Genomic DNA, 18,762 nt, shown 5'->3' with positions numbered 1-18,762 from the left:
GAAATGGAAATGGATGTACATTTATAGAGCGCGATTGCTGCCCGAAGGCGTCCAAGCGCTGGAGGATAAACAGGAGGAAACTCGTAGAGAGACTAAGTGGGGATTAGTAGGGGAGATTGAAAAGGAAAGTTTTTAACTGTTTTCGGAATGAGGAGAGGTTGGAGTTGGCTCTGAGGTGTAAAGGGAGGGCATTCCAGGACCTGGCCGCATTGTAAGAGAACATCCTGCCTCCCGTTCTGGTCTTTTTTACTCTAAGGGGTGTAGCCAAGAAGGTCTCGCTAGATCGAAGGTTTCTGGTGGGTATATAATGGGTGACTAGATTCCAGGTGATCATAGGGCCCGTATCCCAGAAAGCCTGATGAGCAATGCACATGGCTTTAAAACGGATTCTATGACGAACTGGCAGCCAATGAAGTTTGACTAGTCCAGCCCTCACAGAGTGACTGCGAGGGAGTTCGAGCAGTAGACGGGCCGTGCAGTTCTGCACTGTCTGAAGTCTGCGTAGGGTGTAGTCCGGGGCGCCGAGATACAACACATTGTTAAAATCCAGGCGGGACTGTATCAGACCCTGTGTGGCTACCTGTTTGGCTTCCATTGGAAGGAGAGGCAAAATTTTCCTGAGCATTTTGAGGAGGCCAAAACAGGTTGCCGAGAGTTTAGTGGCTTGGGTCTTAAATGACAGAGAACTGCCCAGCCAGACTCCAAGGCTCTTGATGTTGTCCTTAGCTGCTGGAGGAGGGCCTAGTTCAGCGGGCCACAAGGAGTTGAAAAATAAAGGGTCGGAGGGGCCCAAGAGCATCAGCTCCGTCTTGTCCCCATTCAGTTTGAGAGAAGATGAGGACATCCAGCTCTTTACTTCTTTTAGGCAATCACCAAGTCCACCTGACGCAGGTGAGTTGGCTACCTGCGCCAGTGAGACCACCAGCTGCGTGTCGTCTGCGTAGGAGATGATCTTAATCCCGAAAGGGCGGACGACATCGGCCAGTGGCCTCATATAGATGTTGAAAAGAGCGGGACTTAGAGAAGAGCCCTGAGGGACACCGCACCTCAAAGGTCTGCTGGTGGACACGGCCTCACCGTCGAAGACTCGAAAGGATCTGTCCTCCAGGAAGGATTTGAACCAGAGCCAAGCTTTGTTCTTAATTCCGACGCTAGACAAGCGGTGCAGCAAGGTGGCATGGCTGACCGTGTCGAAAGCTGCGCTGAGGTCAAGGAGGATCACTGCCACTGACCCTCCCTGATCCAGGATTTTTCTGGATTCCTCTATGACCATGAGGAGGGCGGTCTCCGTCCCATGTTTGGGTCTAAAGCCCGTCTGGGTGGCTGTGTGGAAGCGGGTAGGGATGTGAGAAGGTGAATAAGATGAAGGAAATGAGGGGAAAATGATGGACATAAGAAAGAGAGAACAAATACAGGTAGAATTGAGGACTCAGGACCCATAAAAAGGGGTGCCGCTATCATTAGTACAGCAGTAGTGGGTGCCCATGAGTGCGAAGTGCCCACTTACCCAAATTATAGCTATGTTTTATTATCATCCAAGGAGTGAGGGGGGGGCATTTTTCTTGGTTACATTAGGATGCATGACACTGTTGTTAGGCCACTGGTAGTTGTGCTACTGCAGCTCTTCACGTGGTCCACTTTAGTTTATGAGGATCTTAATAGTGCATCTGAGGTGCGAATGCTTTTCATAATTCATGTCGGACATTGCTGTGCATACAGACATCTCCAGCATTGCTCCAGCCCTAGATTTCGAAATGTTGTCTTACATGGGGTAGCTACGTCATGGAAGGGTCAATCTTCTCTTCTTAGTAATGTCCTATGTTGCAAGAGGTTGCAAACAGTCCTCCCACAGCTGTGCTCAGTGTGTGAATACTTGATATTGAACTTTTTGCTGCCATGTTAGTCTTTGCGAGCAATGAAAGTATGCGGTGTTGATATTGCAGTCTCATAGGCAAGAAGTCAAACCTGTAAGGAACTGCTCATGGAGATATTACACTAAATAAATTTCATAAGCTAAAACTGGAAGCTTAGAGACGCGGGCCAGATGTACAAAACATTTTTCCAGTCGCAAAGAGCCAGAAAAATGCTTTTCCAAATGTACAGAATGCTATTTGGTAACTTGTTACCAAATCGCAATTTGCAATTCAGTATTTGGAAGGGGCATGTTTTGGGCGTCCCTTCCAAATACTGAATTGGTATAGTATGTATTACTGTTTTGCGATCCGAATTTGGTCACCATTTTGAAAGTGGTGGTAACCCATTTGCAAAAGAGACGGGGTCCCCTTGGGACGGCTTCCCCTTTTTAAGAGCAGGCAGTGGTCCCACGGACCACTGCATAGTCTGAACAAATGAAACTTCAGAGTTTCCTTTTTAAACACACCCCATTATCCGTTAAGGAAAGCGGGTTGTGTTTAAAAAAAAAAAAATGATTGCTTTATTAAAAAGCAATCTCAGTCTTAGTGCTACCGACCCCAGCACTCCACCATCCCTATGATGACTGCGATTCCTAATGGGACACAAATTGCGATCTACCTCATTAATATTCATGAGGTAGGTCGATTTGCGAACTACTAGGAATCGCTATTTGGGAATAGGAGTACTTAACACATTAGGAATACTGATTTCCTAATTGCGATTCTGAAATAATCGCAATTAGGAAATCGGTATTCCTAATGTTCGTACATCAGGCTCGTGGATCTTTGTTCTACCTGAATCACAGAACAAAATCAGCACTTGCATACCGATCAGATGTATGGACTGTACAGCTCAGGTGCCTCTCAGCTTCCCTGCAGATCAGTTTTGTATGTTAATATCTATCTGTGTCTGCGAGGCTGGTATTTGTATCAAGGGATTTCTAATCTGCACAAAAGTGGTATATTAACTATACTGAAAGCCCTGGAGTGGAAAGATGTATTCTAGCATTCAGTTTGGTCCTTGTGTTAGCTCTATTGGCCTTTTTGACTAAGGAAGGTGAACAAAATAAAATGTGTAAATTATGCATTCCCAAAGTTCTTTCACAACAGGAACAAGTTTAAGCAAATTGTTTTCAAGATGCTATCTGCATTCCAAGCCTACGTGTACGCAGTCTGTGTTTTGCATGCAGAATCCCTTTCAAGAAATTTGTAAAAAGTTGGTTTTAACTTTTTCCGCTGTAAGGTATTTTTCCCGTAACATATTTGCACTTCCTACTCTACCTCAAATCTTCAAGTCCATGGTCTTCTCCTGGGTCAGGGGATTATGCATATATGGAGAGCATTTTAACCTGCCTCAACCTTTTAGAATCTGGAGTTTATATCCTGTGTGCAAGTTAGATGTTTTCCAAGTGTGAGCCCGTCTTTATGACTCGGATCCCATGCACTTTAGGAAATATTCACTAGTTTGTTAGAAAGCCTCATATTTAAATAAAAAAATAATAATTTAATAGTTTCTGAATCAAAGAATTTACATTTGTATTAGTCTTGAGTGTAGAATTGTTTCATGCTTTTTCATGTCATAAATATTACGTTTTAATCTGAATTATGACATATTAATCAATAGGGAGTACAATTTAAGGGCACAAAAAACTAATTGCAACAGTTTATTTTCAGCAATAGTTCAGGTACCAGCGCTCCATAGTAACCTCCAACAGCATGTGCCGCTCACAAAACCGGTTCCACTACTTTGATTATCTGCGTAGTTTTTGTTTTGTTAGTCATGTCACTCATGACATATACCTATATGTCACTGAAGAACTGGCTCTTCGAGTAGTCCCACTAGGCCCTAGGTTTGAATAGGCTCACACCAGCTCAGTGCCAAGATACGCTCCCGGTTGATAGAGCGCTCTACAAATCTGCATAAATTGGTATGACATTGCAGGACATTTGTTAAGCCGAGGGTGGCTTTCCAAGTGGTGTCTAAGGTTGCATCCCTGACGGGAGTATGTTTCAGCTTGTGGAGATGTTCTATCAACAGTATGAATGGGTTTGTTCCTTTGTTGGGTAAAGCAGTAATCTTCAATGAGTTGTGGGAATATTTTTTGACTTGCATGAAATTAAGATTCCATCAACATCCATTTTGAGTAATCCTCAGCCGCTGTCACTCCCCAATCTAATGTCTGTTTGTTGTTCTCTTGCAGGGTCTCATACTCAACAGGCTAGGCCGAAGGAACTTAGCAGAGAAGGTCCTAAGAGATGCAGTCCAGATACAGAGCACTTCGCACGAGGCCTGGAACAGCCTGGGAGAAGCCCTCCAAGCACAAGGCAAAAGTGAGGCGGCTGTCGAGTGCTTCCTGACCGCTCTGGACCTGGAGTCCAGCAGTCCGATACTCTCGTTCACCGTCATTCCAAGAGAATTGTGAAGCCAACTCATGAACATCTTATGAAAACGGCACACCACCATCCTTTCAGCCACACAAATGCGCACACAGCTAGGCCTTCTGCACTAATATGTGGTATAATCATAAAAATAAGGTGCTGTTCAGTTTCTCAACTGGGAGATAAAGTTTACGCATGAAAATGAAAGAAAAGCAATTTCGTGTAAAATTGAGGCCGAGGGCTAAATGCAACAGCTCATGGTCTGTGTTCTATTTAAAAAAATACACTTTTGATGTGAAATTTAATTTAGATTTCCTGTTTCCCTTGGTTTATTCCCTTAAAATCATTTCGCAATTTCGTGCAGGAGTGAGTCAAAAAATCAACGCTTGGCCTGAGAACTATTTTCTCAATGTAATTAAAAGGATTCTTGATTTGGGTTTGTGTGGGGGCAGGCAAGGATTTAAAACAACTTCTTAAGTTACACATCGAGTGGCTTATTTACAAACCCATTGTCCCGCCGGTGTTTCACTTTTATTGACACACCGGCAGCGCAATGGGTTCCCCATGTTTACAAGGCCATGTAAAGTCACCTTGCGCGACTTTACATGGCCTTGTAAATATGTTTCTCCTTCACGCATAACTGCGTGAAAGAGGCGTTCTCTGGCTGTTGCTGTAGGTGTTCCCACGCAACATCCATGGAACTTGACGTATTCCCAGATTCACAACATTTTGTAAACCTGGGAATGCGTCAGAATCCTACGCCTTCTCTGGGGAGGAGTAAGGACACGCAAACAAACCTGTGTTTTCCTCTTTCTATGCATGCCGCATTTTTAATGATTGTTTTGTGCAGGAAGATGTACCTTCCTGCACAAAAACAATCATCCCCTCAGTGCAGGCACCCTTGAAAAATGACGGAAGAGTGACTGCGCTGGCGCACAGCTGCTGTTTGTGCACTGGCACAGAGGAGAACAGAATGCGCCGTATCTTTTAGATACAGGCGCATTCTGCCCTTTTATTTGGACGCACGGCAGTGCAGCAAGAAGGCTTGCTGCACTGCTGTGCGTCAAAATATTGTAAAGGAGGACCTCAGAGTGTAAGCAATGAGAAATGAAAATTATTTTCCCATAATAACCCTCAAGCAGTGTCAGAGTTGAAAACCGCTCCTAACCTTTCCCTGAACATATGATACATTGGGTCACTGCTGTTCACCCCGGAGTTTGCACTTACACAATATATGGTTTCTGTTTTCAACAAAACCTAATTTCTTTATATTTTTGTACTGAATCCACGAATTGCTTCTTTGAGTTTCAACGTTGTTTTTAATGTTGTCTTTTAATGTGTTAACCATCCCTCGAATTGTTTTGCTGCTCGATCATATCCAGAGTGTAAAAAAACGAAAAGCTTAGTTACATTTGCTCAGGAAATTGTATGTTCCAGTCATGGGAAAGAGAACGACAGTAGACCCGAAAGACAATGGACCCATTCGTGTTGAATAATCAAAAATAATTTAAAAATTGATTTTATAATCTTTAAAACATCACGTAAATGCCTTAAGTATTGATTAAAATCGTGGTCGAATGAACTTTTCATTGCCACCTCCGTGTATAAAATATCTTTAGAGATAAATCCTCAATTATGTAAAAATAATTATATTTTAGCTGCATAAATTGCTTATCAGCTTTATTTTTAAGTTCATAACAACTCATACAAAGTTTCATGTTCATTGTCTAGTAACAGGAACTTCATAAAAATTGCTAAACTAATTAATAATATATAAATAACCAGGGCTATAATAGGATAGTGCACCTGCCAAGATCAAATTTGAATGAGACCACTCAGTCTTTCATCCACCCTCCCAAGTGTAAGTCCCAATAAGTTAGGAAATATGAACATCTGTGGGACCTCGTCAGGGGTACTAAGGGCTATATAGATGCAACGGAAATACAATCTGCTATTATCACTTAAGTGCACTGTAGTTTGTAGGGGAATATAGAAATAGCCATAATGTACTTTGTCCCAGCGACTTCAAATTTCTCCTCCAAATTCAGATATTTTTAGTTGTTTATAGGTATGCTCATCATTAGTTTTCTTTCTCTCAAATGCACTTTCCTTTCTGGCACCATGAACCACGGACAAGTTTAAATTGGTTTGGTGCATTAAGTAAAGCGACCTTTTACCGAACCCTAAAACCAACATAGTGAAATAGGTAAGAGAATAAGGAATGCTGCAATTACCTTTGACACCTTCCATACACTGGACTTTGGCAGCTGCCATACACTAGACTAGCGGCTGCCGTCCACTAGACTTTGACACCCTCCATACACTAGAATAGCGGCTGCCATCCACTAGACTTTGACACCCTCCATACACTAGACTAGTGGCTGCCATCCACTAGAATTTGGCACCTGCCGTACACTAGACTTCGACGGCTCCAATCCCTAGACTTCAACACCTGCCATACACTAGACTTGGACAGCTACCTTTAACAAGGCTTTTACACCTGCCATCCACTAGACTCAGCACCTGCCATCCACTAGACTTTGAAACCAGCCATCCTCTAGACTTTGACAGCTGCCATTCACAAGACTTTGACAGCTGCCATTCACAAGACTTTTACACCTGCCATCCACTAACTGGACTTTTGCACCTGCCATCCACTAGACCTAGACACCTGCCCTTCACAAGACCTTTACATCTGCCGTGCACTAGACTTTGACACCTGCCATCCACTGGACTTTGACTGCTGCCACCCACTAGACTTAAACAGCTGCTAGACGTTTTACTGCTGCCATCCCCTAGACTTTGACAGTTGCCATCCACTAGACTTTGACAGATGTCATCCTCTAGAATTTAACGGCTGCCTTCCACTAGATTTTGACAGCTGCCTTCCAGTAGACAACTGAACGATGGTTATCCTTGGACATCCAAACGAGCTGCAGGAAACTCAGACAAGCATCAGCTGCATCACCATTGCTGTTTTAAACATACAATGGCTCTCAGGGACATCTGACTGACAGAGAAAATAAAAGGCTTATCTGCTTGACTCCATTGCAGCATATTACCAAGATCTGGTGAGACAGCCAGGCCTAGAATTAAGACTTGCAGGAGTATAGAAATGACAGTCTTGGACTTAATCAAAGCGTTGAGGTCTGATACAAGAAGCTTATATGTTAGTTTTAAGGAAAGGAGATGGCAAATCTGTGGGACTAAAATTTTTGAAGAACAAGTTCTCTTATTGTGCTGCAAATCACAACCAAACATACCTAGGAGGAGGGAGGGGATGGACTAGGCTAGCATTTTGCTATCAAACTTCAACCCTTCCTGAACAACAACATTCAGTGCCCAGCATATTAGCCCAAACGAAGCATAGAATGTAGTGACTGCAAACATAACATAGATTGAAGCAATCAAAAAAAAAAACCAGGTGCACTAAGAAGCTAATTTGACAGCCCCAACACAGCATAGTGTTGTGATAATCAGATAACCTTCTGTAAGACATGCAACACATTTTGTTGATGTTAAGGACAGCGCATGCATTATGCAGGCAGTTACTTGCAACCAGGACCATGTGGTGTATACGAAGCACCAGTCAATTGTGGTATTCTGATCAATATCTATTATGGAAATTGCTTCTGTTGAAATCCAGCGACAGAAGATAATCACCATCAATAATCCATTATCCGTGGAAGAGGTGTGGCGCAGCAGCCAGGGCGTCTGACTCCGGAACCCTGGAGGCTCACGGTTCGGTCCCTGGCACCGGCGGCAGATCAGCCCAGCACCATGTGACTCTGGGCAATAGCTTGCTTAATCTTCCCGAGGGCCCCCAGCGCCTTGACACCTTCGGGAAATTGTTCGCGCTTTACAAATACTGGAAATTTGCATTTACATTCATGTAGCACTTTGAGAATGGAGCTCATGTGAACCACGGTCCACCAACCTGTAACCCACAGCATTACTCAAAATCACCAAAGAGGGGGGCAGGAAAAATGAAGATACGAGATGTTGGAGTCTGAATATGTGGAACAACGAATGCAGGATTCACAACTGCATCATTTAAAGTGTCTTCTCTGTGCTAAAAGAAATGCACATGCAACGAGGCCCATCACCCCTAAAAAGCAACACTGCACAGGACCATTAGGTTCAGCAACACGGAGAGCCTAGTCAAGGAGTACTCAAGTCAGAACAGGTGGACCGCTGATGCAGGACCTGTAACTGTTTGCTCTGAGAGTCCCCTTTGGAGTGGGTAGTAGTCCATGTCCCCACAACTCAACAGGAGAGAGCACACAAGACCTAGGAGCCAACACAGTCCTTTTTTACTTGAAGCAGAGGCAACTAGGTAACCCTGCTGTGTGCAGACCAGGGCTGTTGAGATACGGGTAAGGGGAGTTCACTCAAACAGGATCCATCACTAAACCTCTCACATCAATTCACGAGGCTGGTGGAGATTCACCGCTGCATTACTGGCGCAATACTGCAGCATCTCGCCTTTCATTCTGCACAGAAGCATGCTACCTCAGATAACCTCTCTTGCCACCCTGAAACTCAAAATGGGGGTTGCAAAGATAGAGAAAGGGGTATGATGGGAGTTGAAACCGTAGGGGTATAATTTGGGGAAGTTTGTCTTACAGATAGGGATTGCACATGCAGGCTTTAAAATAGCCAGTAGGCCCCTCAGTCACCTCACCTCAGGACCCCAGACTCCCCCAGTTTGACAAGGGAACACCAGGCTGAAGTATTCAAGAAAAAGAAGGGTATCCACTCACCACACCTATATGACCATACACCATGTTTGAACAGAAGCCCATCTCCTGTGGGATAGAAAATAACAACTTGTGTTAATGGAGGTAGAACCCTATATGCAAGCAGAATGGGACGATCTGTTCAGACCTTTTAAGCATAAAACTCGAAATTAGGCTCCATTGGTCTTGTAAAAAGCCAGTTCTTGGAATGGAGATTTACCAAGCTATACGTTGTTTGACGAAAAGTGCTACTGGGTAGAAAATGAGGACTGGATGAAGAACGCGCCACTACCATGGATTTCAGGGTAAACTATGCATGCACTGAGCTTGTTGCCTTCTGATCTTTATTCAGATAATACAACAGGTTACAGTTGAATTTTTAAGCACCAGTATTAACAAATGATGAAGGAAGCGATTATGTGACGTGCATATGCTATGGCAGCCCTAAGCTTGTGCTGCCGCACACAACCATGGTAAACGAGGTAGAAATGCTGTAATTGCACATAAATGCTGGGTGGAGGAGTCACATTAATCAGTTGCAGCTCCCGCAGGTAAACGCGGTAGGGCGGGGCGCGGAGGGGGGGAGTCGACAGATGATGGAATAGGGAAGTTAAAATAAATTAATAAATCCTATTCCGTCGTCTGTCGACTTCACCCCCGCCACACCCCACCACCCAATTGCGGTTACCTGTAGGAGTCACGACTGACATTAATATTATGTATTGTATTACAATTATGTAAAAGATGAACAGGCATTCACACAGACATAGATACATTCACTGTAACAGTGTGCTCATTTTCCAGCCTGAAACGTCGTATATGATGAAATCTATCAAGCATCTAAAATCAATGCCTACTAAATGTGTGTGCTCCTGTTTATGAACACGGGGATTTGGGGTCAAAACATTGTCTGGTGCTTTGAGAACAGTGCTTTCGAAAAAATATGCCTGTCAATCTAAAGTGCTGGTCAAGGAATGCACACCAATATTTAGGGATGGTTGTCAAGCTTTTTAAAATGAAATAAAAAATGTTGCAACTTTAAATGAGGTTCGAGATATTTGCAAAATATGTACTTTTCTGACTTTGCACATAAATATGTTAATTAGGTACTTGCTAGAACATTCATACAAATATGTATGTTATTTGATTCATATTCAGTGAATATGTATTGCCAGCAAATAAAGATATTAAAGCAGTAATCACAGCTGTTTTGAACGAGTTATTTCTATATTTGTTTTAAGTGATCCAAAATGAACAGTGAGTGCTAAAGTGAATGCCCTGTAGTAAGGAATAGAAGCTACTTACTCAATGCTGATGTCTAGTTCTACGTGGCAGTCGGGCAAATATCCTGTGGAACATGGGTTGATGGCTTACATCGCTAGGGTTGGTCCACAGCAGCCAAATGATGGGTATATCCAGTGGTCTGGGAAATCTATCCTATATACCCATGTGTCTTGTATGTACATCATTGCAGAATAGCAGGGTCCTCCAAAACACTGACATCCCAGGCAGTCTAGAGATTATTCTCTCATAGTGTGTCCATACCCCCCAAGCCTGAGACGGACCCCTTACATTCACAGTAGGGACATGAGATTCACTCCTACCTGGGGTAAGGTCAAGAATTATGTGTGGGTAATTCCTAATAATACCCTTGTGTTCTGGAATGGGAAGGGTACATTTATCCTCTCTCCCTGAAACTTGGGGGATCATTTGTATTCTTCCTCAAACCTGTCACACAAGCAGAGCAGAGCACTACCAGGATGCCCCTAAGCAGAAGTAGGTGGCACAAAGTGGAGCTCTCAGCAACGTTCAGCTGCCATCTTGTTACCTCCCTGGCAACCTCCTTGATATGTAGGAATATGACGAATACATCCATGTCAGCTCCTCAAAATCAGATGACCTTGAGGCATAAAAAGAAAGGCCAAAGAGCATTATGGGATGTGCAAGAGAATGTGTCTAATATGACTGTGGTCATCCTTCGCAGAGATCTCACTTTAATTTGACAATACTTAGTCAGCAAATCATCAAATGGGCCATGAACATCACTGAGGATTCGTGGCTCCAAAAATGCTAATCATGGTTACATTTTTTTAAAGTATCTTTTTATTGAACATAAACAAACAAAAGAACAGTCGGCATAAGCACATTTGTTAGGGAAAAATTGACATACTAGTGATTACAGTCAGACAACGTATAGGACCACAGTGATGATCCTTTACTGTTTGAGTTGCATCAAGGGGACAGCGGCTCCTCCTCTGAGGAGTGCGCAGGGGCTACACAAATTTCACCCCGATAGTCGTTATACCTGGACCACACTGTGGACCACTTTCTGGGGCATCCCCGTGCTACGTATACAGTCTTCTCCCTAAACATGCACCTGTCCAGACTCCTCTTCCGGGAAATCAGAGTTGGAGGAGCAGAAGCCCCCCACAACTGAGCTATAACTCGTTTGGCCACCATTGCCCCCAATGTTGCCCAGAGACTCTCCATACTGGTTATGTCGCATGTTTAAGAGGCATCTTTTAGCCTCCGGACGGATAGTTTTATTTAGCACTTCTTCCATTATTTCATGTATTTCCCGCCAATACTTTTGAATCTGATCACATTCCCATATTATATGGAGGAAGGTACCTACGTGCCCGCAATTGCGTCTGCAATCTCCCTCCTCCCCATGTGGACTAGTTGGGGCCCAGTGATGTATGTTCTGTGTAATATCTTGAGCTGGACCAACCGCAGACGTGCCGAGACTGCCACCTCCGGAGGTGAGGCCACCACCTCCCTCCACTCTTCGTCATCAAACTCCAGTCCGTCTCTCCCCCAGGACTCACGTAAGCGCTCAAGCAGGTCAGGAGTGTTGTTAATCAGTTTTTTATATGTAAGGGAGATCGCTTTTTGGGGAAGGTAACCGTCTAATAAACGGTCCTCTAATGGTGAGGATTCAGGGGGGATTGTGCCTTTCTGCAGGGTCGCGGTGATGGCATGGCGAATCTGCAGATAGCGGAAAAATTCTGTACTAGACAACTCGAATTGCTGCTGAAGTGTGGTAAAGGGAACCATATCACCCTTCACCCAAAGATCACCCAGGCGGGATATACCAATCAGGTCCCACTTATCAAAGCTTTTCGTGGACCAAAGATTACCTAACTGCTCGGAGTCCCACAGGGGGGTCACCAGTGTGAGCTTTCGATCCCAGCCTAAACTTTTGGTGACGGAGTGCCAGACCAGAACAGAGTGTTTGGTTGGGCCAGTAAGGGAAAGCCTCTGTGGATTGGAATACAAGGCTCTATTATAGTTCCCTCTGGGGAGTAGCCACCTGTCCATGGTAAAAGCCGGGGCATCTGGCTGGCGGTAAGTGCAGTGGTTGATGGCAGTGAGGTGGGATGCCCAAAAATATTTCCCAATGTCAGGAAGGCTGATACCTCCGTCGTACCAGTTAAGGAACAATTTGTTAAGTGCTTTTCTGGGCCTCCCCTCCCACAGCAACTCTCTCTGCAGCCCCTCAATTTCTCTGAAGTATCGTACCGGTCCCGTTCTGGGTAGTTTTGCAGGGCATATAGCAGCCGGGGCAGAGACATCATTTTAAATAGTGCTGCTCGACCCAACAGCGAGAGCGGTAGGGTCTTCCAGCCAGTAACATCCCTTTTTAGTCACTGCAAGGGCGGGCCCAAGTTCGGCTCATATCGGAGTTTAGGATCGGCGGTGATAAAGATTCCAAGGTAACGGAAACCGTCCCTCGCCGTCTGCATCGGGCAGGTTCTGGGCAATGGGGGAGACTCACCTCCCAGTACATATCTAAGTGACTTGTTCCAGTTAATTGAGTAGCCCAAATATTTGCCAAATATTGTGAAAATATCCAGCACACAGATTAAAGATTGTTTAAGGGAGGCTAGATAGAGGAGTACATCATCGGCATATAGCGAGATGCGGTCCTCCCAGTCTTTCGACCATCGTAATCCATGAATCATCGGGTCAGTACAGATCCAGGCCGCGAGTGGTTCTAGGGCGAGGGCAAACAGTAGGGGGGACAATGGGCACCCCTGTCTGGTCCCTCGGTACAGCTGGAATGGGTTTGATTGCTTGTTCATTATTACTTGGGCCATTGGTTCAGTGTATAGGAGTCTAACCCATGCTATAAAGACAGGCCCGAACCCCATTTTGGCAAGAACAGCTTGCAGGTACGACCACTCTATAGTATCAAAAGCCATGGAGGCGTCCAATGACACTATCACAGCCGGCTCGTTAATAGTATCAACCCTCCCCAGCACTCCATGAAACCTGCGCAAATTTAGGGCCGTGTTGCGCCTAGGAGCACACACATTTAGTAGGTGGTGTGGCATAAAGCCCGACTGATCTGGGTGAACTAGAGTTGATACCACCCGAGAAAGCCAAGTGGCCAAGAGCTTGGCAAGGATCTTGGGTTCCGCGTTAAGGAGGGAGATGGGCCTGTAAGAGGTGCATTTGTTTCTGGGCTTCCCTTCCTTGGGAATCACGACAAGGGATGCCAGCCTCTGGTCCGGAGGGAGAACACCTACACTTCTACTCTCTTCAAACATGGATGGGAGAAACGGGGCAAGGCCATCAGGACGTAGTTTGTAAAGCTCAATGGTCAAGCCGTTGGGACCGAGCGCTTTTCCTGGACGTAGGCTCCTGATTGCCTAGGCTTTTTTGTCATTAGTTATGTCGCTATCTAGGAACATTTTATGTTCTTCCGAGAGGGTGGGCAGACGGATGTCTCGAAGAAGGCCCATGGAGTCCTCTTGAAGCAACTGCGAACTCGACTGGTAAATTCTGTCATAATACGTAGCAAATTCGCGGACTATCTCGAGGGGGTCAGTGTGTATTCCACCCTCCTCATCAGACAGCTCTAGGACAAGCCTGTTGCCCCGGGAGCTTCCCTGCCTTATCACCCCACTCATATATCCTACCATGTCGCTCACTTCCCCAACTCCTAGCCCTGTCAGTAGCAATGCTTTTATATTCGTCTCTCTTGAGCTGCAGGATGTGGATTGTTTCTGGGCCCATTTCCTCGACAGGTCTGTCCTCAAAGCGCAGAATATCTCCCTCTATGGATTCAAGGTCTTTCTGTTTTTCTTTTTTAACTCCAGCGATCAGTGAGAGAGCTTGTCCCCTTATCACCGACTTAAATGCCTCCCATAGTGTTTGGGGGAGTCAACCAAGCCCTGGTTCTCCTGAAAATAGTGGTCAATTGCGAGCAGGAGACCTTTACAAACCAAGGGGTTGCGGAGAAACCAGGGGTTGATTGGGGCTATTACACCCACCCGCGTGTCACACAGGACCAGTCGAGTCCATATTGGGAAGTGATCAGAGATTCCCCGTGCTAAGTGTCGAATCTCACAGATATGTGCTGCTTGGGATACAGGAGTTATGAGATAGTCAATACGAGAGAAGCTTCGATGCACCCCGGACAAAAAGGTATATTAGATGTCACCAGGATGAAACGTCACACATCAGATAGGCCAAAGGACTCCAGAAAGTCCAAGAGCCAGAGGGACGAGGGGCCTATGTGAATGGTGGGGGGGAGACAGTCAAGGGAGCCAGAGACCACAACATTAAAATACCCTCCCCCTAACCTCAGGAAGTGAGAGCAACTGGGTCCCTAGATCAGAGAAGGTTTGTGTTTGCAGGCCAGGGGGTACATATACTGACAAGAGGGTAAGTGTGTTGTCTTTCCACTGTCCCGTCACTGCGGCGTACCTGCCCCACTCATCGGTGCTTGTTGATTGTACATAAAATGGAAGGGAGTTTTTAATCAGGATTCCCACCCCTCTGGAACCGGAGGTGAAACCAGAATGGGCCACTATCCTATATCCCCATCTATTTAGCACCTTGCAGGAGTTGCCCACAAGGTGCGTCTCTTGGAGGAAGACCACCTCCGGGGAATCGTGTTTGAGGTATTAGAGGACCAAGGTGCGCATCACTTTGCCACCAAGCCTGTTAACATTCCAACTCAACAAGGTGAAACTGCTATCCCACTGTGTATCCATAGATAGTGTAAGGTGCAGGATTACTTTCAAAGGCCCTCAGAGATAGTGCTGCCGACTGAACCAGAACAAACAAACCCCCTCCCACTCCCAACTCCAACTACCCCCCTCCCTGCTCCCCTGCACTATGGGCCTAGAACTACCCATGAGAGTAACTTGCAGAGTGCCTGTAGCCCAACCCAGAAACTAAAGTAGCTAAGTTTGGGGAAAAAAGGTTCTCCATCCCTACTCCCAACCACAGTTGTCAATACAAACCAGTATTAGTCCCCGAACGGGACAGCCTCACTCTCAAGAAGCAAAATGGCAAAGGGTGAGTCGGTTGATCAATGTATCACTTGGCCGTCCGGGCACCCATAGGGCCGGCACGATATGACCTCGGGCCAAGACAAAGCAAATATTGGAGACCACAAGTTAGGCCCACTCCACAGTCAAAGTCCCCAAACGGAGTGGAGTCAGCAGGCATTGTGTTCCTTTGCATCTCTCCAGCCCTCTAACCAGTCTGCTATATCCTCAGCACTGTCGAAGAACCACGTTTTGCCATACGCCTCAACTCGCAACCGAGCCGGGAAGAGCATGGCATATTGGAGGCCCTTGTCCCCGAGTCTCTTTTTGATGGTGAGGAAGGATCTTCTATGTTTCTGATTAGCTTGAGTAAAGTCTGGGAAAAAGGAGATTGTTGTGTTTTCATATTTGAGGGGCGGCGCCACTCTTGCGCACTGTAGGATCGTGTCCCGATCACGAAAGTTAAGCAATCTAGCCAGTAGTGGTTGGGGGGGAGGGCCCAGGTCTCGGACGCTTCCCCGGGGACCCTATGGGCACATTCTACGACAAAGAACTTGGACAGTCCCCTGAGGCAAAGATGTTTAAGTATCAGGTCCTCAACAAATAGGTCAGGTTTCTGCCCCTCCACCCTCTCTGGCACTCCAATAATTAGGATGTTGTTGTGCCGGGAGCACCCCTCGTAGTCATCAAGCTTGTCCTCCGCATATTTTCTAAAGGTTTGCAGCTTACGAAGTTCGGTCTGGATTTGCGAGACGTCTTCAACAAGGCTAGTTGTGGTCACTTGGAGCTGTTGGACCTTCCCACTCATTTTGGCAAAGTCCGCTCTAATTAGAGTCATCTCTACCGTGATCGCATCTGTTCTCTGTTCCATCGAGGTGCGAACACCGGCTATTGCCTCCATGACATCCCTCAGGGTGAGATCGGGGGGCCCTCCTCTGCGTCTATGGTCGGACCTTCGCGAGCAGGGTTTTCAAGAACAGCCCCCGTTGAAAAGGTGTATTTGTCCAGTCTGCTCTGCTGTGCCTGCTTGGTGCCCTTGCCAGTCATGGTGACGACAGGTCCGACACTTTGCACCCTCCAACCCATGCGTGGGTCTCACTGGACATGTCCCAGTCCGTCCGAGTCACAGGTGGTAGTACGGAGAAGATGCCGATCCTCGTCCCTCACCTCCACACCCCATCCGGCACAATGGTCCCAGAGAATTAAGAAATTTGGCAGAGTGAGCTTTCGTCGGGGGGGAGAAGGGGCCGTGATCGTCAACTCACACTCGCTAGTGGGGTCCTGCTGCGGGGTCCCAGGCACAGACATCCGACCCGCCTTCCTACCGTCTACACCCTCATCCTGGGTCTCCCTGCCTTGGCCAGCCGGGTCCTTCAGTCACAAGAACTGCGTAGTGAGCAGCCGCTTGTGTACACCACAGCTAGGTCTGAAATACAGGTTGCGGTCTCCTCCTCTCTCAGGGGGCCGCTCGTACCAGTAGTTGTGCGGGGTAGCCTCCCCCAGCCGCACCAGGAGGCCGCCGACCTCTCCCCGATGCTGTCCCAGGGGTGACACCCCCTCGCTTCCAAAGAGGCAGCTGGAGTTGCTGGTGGGGTAGGGCCGGTCACGCCGTCCGTCTAAGCGGCCCAGCGAGCCTCACTGCTGAATTCAGGTATGCAGGATGGGCCAGGGGGGAGCACTCGGTGACCCAGTAGCCCCAAAATTCATCACGGGGGAGGGCGCAGCTTCCGCGACACCTCCAGCTCCGCTCCCCCTGGGCCAAGCCCTCAATCCCCGGTGTTGTGCGATGCTGCACCCGCCCGCACTCACATATCTCCCGGGATCCGCAGGCACCACAGGACCCGGTCCGTTGCTCAAAGCAGGCTGCAAAACACCGGGGCTCACCACCCACCCCTCGGATCAGTGATGGTTTCTGTGACCGGACAGGTCGGCTCCGGAACACAGCTGGAGGCTATCCCAGCGAGTGGGGATCAGATAATTGTGGTGGATGATGTGGTTTTAGGATATGCGGGATGGAGCTACTCCCTTACGCGGCCATCTCGCTTCAGCGCGAAGACACGCCCCCAATCATGGTTACTATTGTTCATGTGATTGTAGGATTTAGGGCCCTAGTTCCTACCTCCTTAATGTCTGTAATAATTATGGAACCGTATCTAAGCAGGTATCACCTATCGCAGATAGATTGACAGTCATGTAGTAAAGGACCTTATGTACCCTTTATTGTAAAGTACTGGCTAATCATTCTATCATTTATTACAGTAAATTGCAAAATAAGGGCTTTCTCCCAGTTGAAATGATGAGGCTTGGTACATTTGTATAATAAATATATTTTTGACAAGAATCCTGGTAAGTTCCTTAAGTAATATTAACCACTGAATTATAATCACACATGACATGAATTGTTGTACTTAGCAGTTTGTGTTAAACACAGCCAATTTTTTTATTTTGTCACCCTATTTTCGTAATTGGGTCTTTCTCAAGGTTTCGGTTATTAGAGACTATCAATCATACATGCGAACCCTCCCAATTCAGACAGGAGACTATTGATTTCAAAGCTAGTCACCCGCCTCCTGATTTCTGGATGCAAAAAAAAACTCTGCGGTGGGCTTCTGTGGGCAGGGACTTATCTTGTGTGACTCAGAGTATGCACTCCAAGGAACCTGCTCCTACAGGGCAGTGCACAACATTTTTGCCACATTCTGTCTGCCTGCCATAGCTATTTCTATGTGCTCTTGACAGGTGATAGCGCGGACTGGACCCCAAAATTAATCTTAAATAATAGTGTCATGCGATTCATTTTCCAATTTTCCATCACTTGCAGAGTTAGCGCCTGTTTCCACCCTGGAACTTTCTCTCCATTGGTGATGGACCTTTGAATATCGTATTATGAGTCAAAGAGCAAATCAGACATCATAACCTTAAATGTCATTAATTGTTTAAATGATGAGAGTTTAGATAAGTTTCAAAATCCTTTATTCTCATTAAAAGATTAGTAAAGTTATTTTGGTCACTTTTATTTCGATTAGTCTATCAATCAAATAAGTAAACAAAAATCGCATAATAAATATTAGTTAAATAAAAAAATTAAGTAATACATTTAAGCACGTTCTATAAAGGACTAATTCCTGATACTAAAGATCGGGTCAGAGTCTTAGATTCATAGAACCTGTGAAGAGTTCGGATTCAAAAGTTAAAGAGTGAAATCAGAGGAGCATCAAGCTCAAAGTCAAACTAAAGTAGCGGAAATTCTCATAAAGAGTAGGTAATGAAACTCAGCCGAGTCTCAGTAAATCCAAAATAAATCAGCATATACTTGCATTAGTAATCTGTTAAAAAATTAAATAGCAGCAACAGGGCAAAAGGGACACAGCAGTAACCACAACTGTCAGGAGTCTAGCAAGGGGAAAAAGAGAAAAAAGGCAATGACCCTCTACCTAGGAACACACG

The 18,762-nt window shown here is 45.9% G+C and overlaps 1 protein-coding gene across 3 annotated transcripts in view; it reads left to right on the top strand.

Moving 5' to 3' along the window:
- TTC7A (tetratricopeptide repeat domain 7A) overlaps positions 1-10,230 on the top strand; it is a 1,536,967-nt gene extending 1,526,737 nt beyond the window's left edge. For all 3 annotated transcript variants that reach the window (XM_085612750.1, XM_085612748.1, XM_085612749.1), the window contains one exon: positions 4,115-10,230. In XM_085612750.1, coding sequence (XP_085468876.1) covers positions 4,115-4,336 — 222 coding nt within the window. In that variant the 3' untranslated portion in view covers positions 4,337-10,230. The remainder of the gene's footprint in view (positions 1-4,114) is intronic.
- The last annotated feature ends 8,532 nt before the right edge of the window (positions 10,231-18,762 follow it).

The sequence above is a fragment of the Triturus cristatus genome, chromosome 6 (genome assembly GCF_964204655.1).
Source record: "Triturus cristatus chromosome 6, aTriCri1.1, whole genome shotgun sequence".
Classification (NCBI taxonomy): domain Eukaryota; kingdom Metazoa; phylum Chordata; class Amphibia; order Caudata; family Salamandridae; genus Triturus; species Triturus cristatus.
Note: the sequence above shows the minus strand (reverse complement) of the source record. Positions and strands in the feature narration are given on the sequence as shown.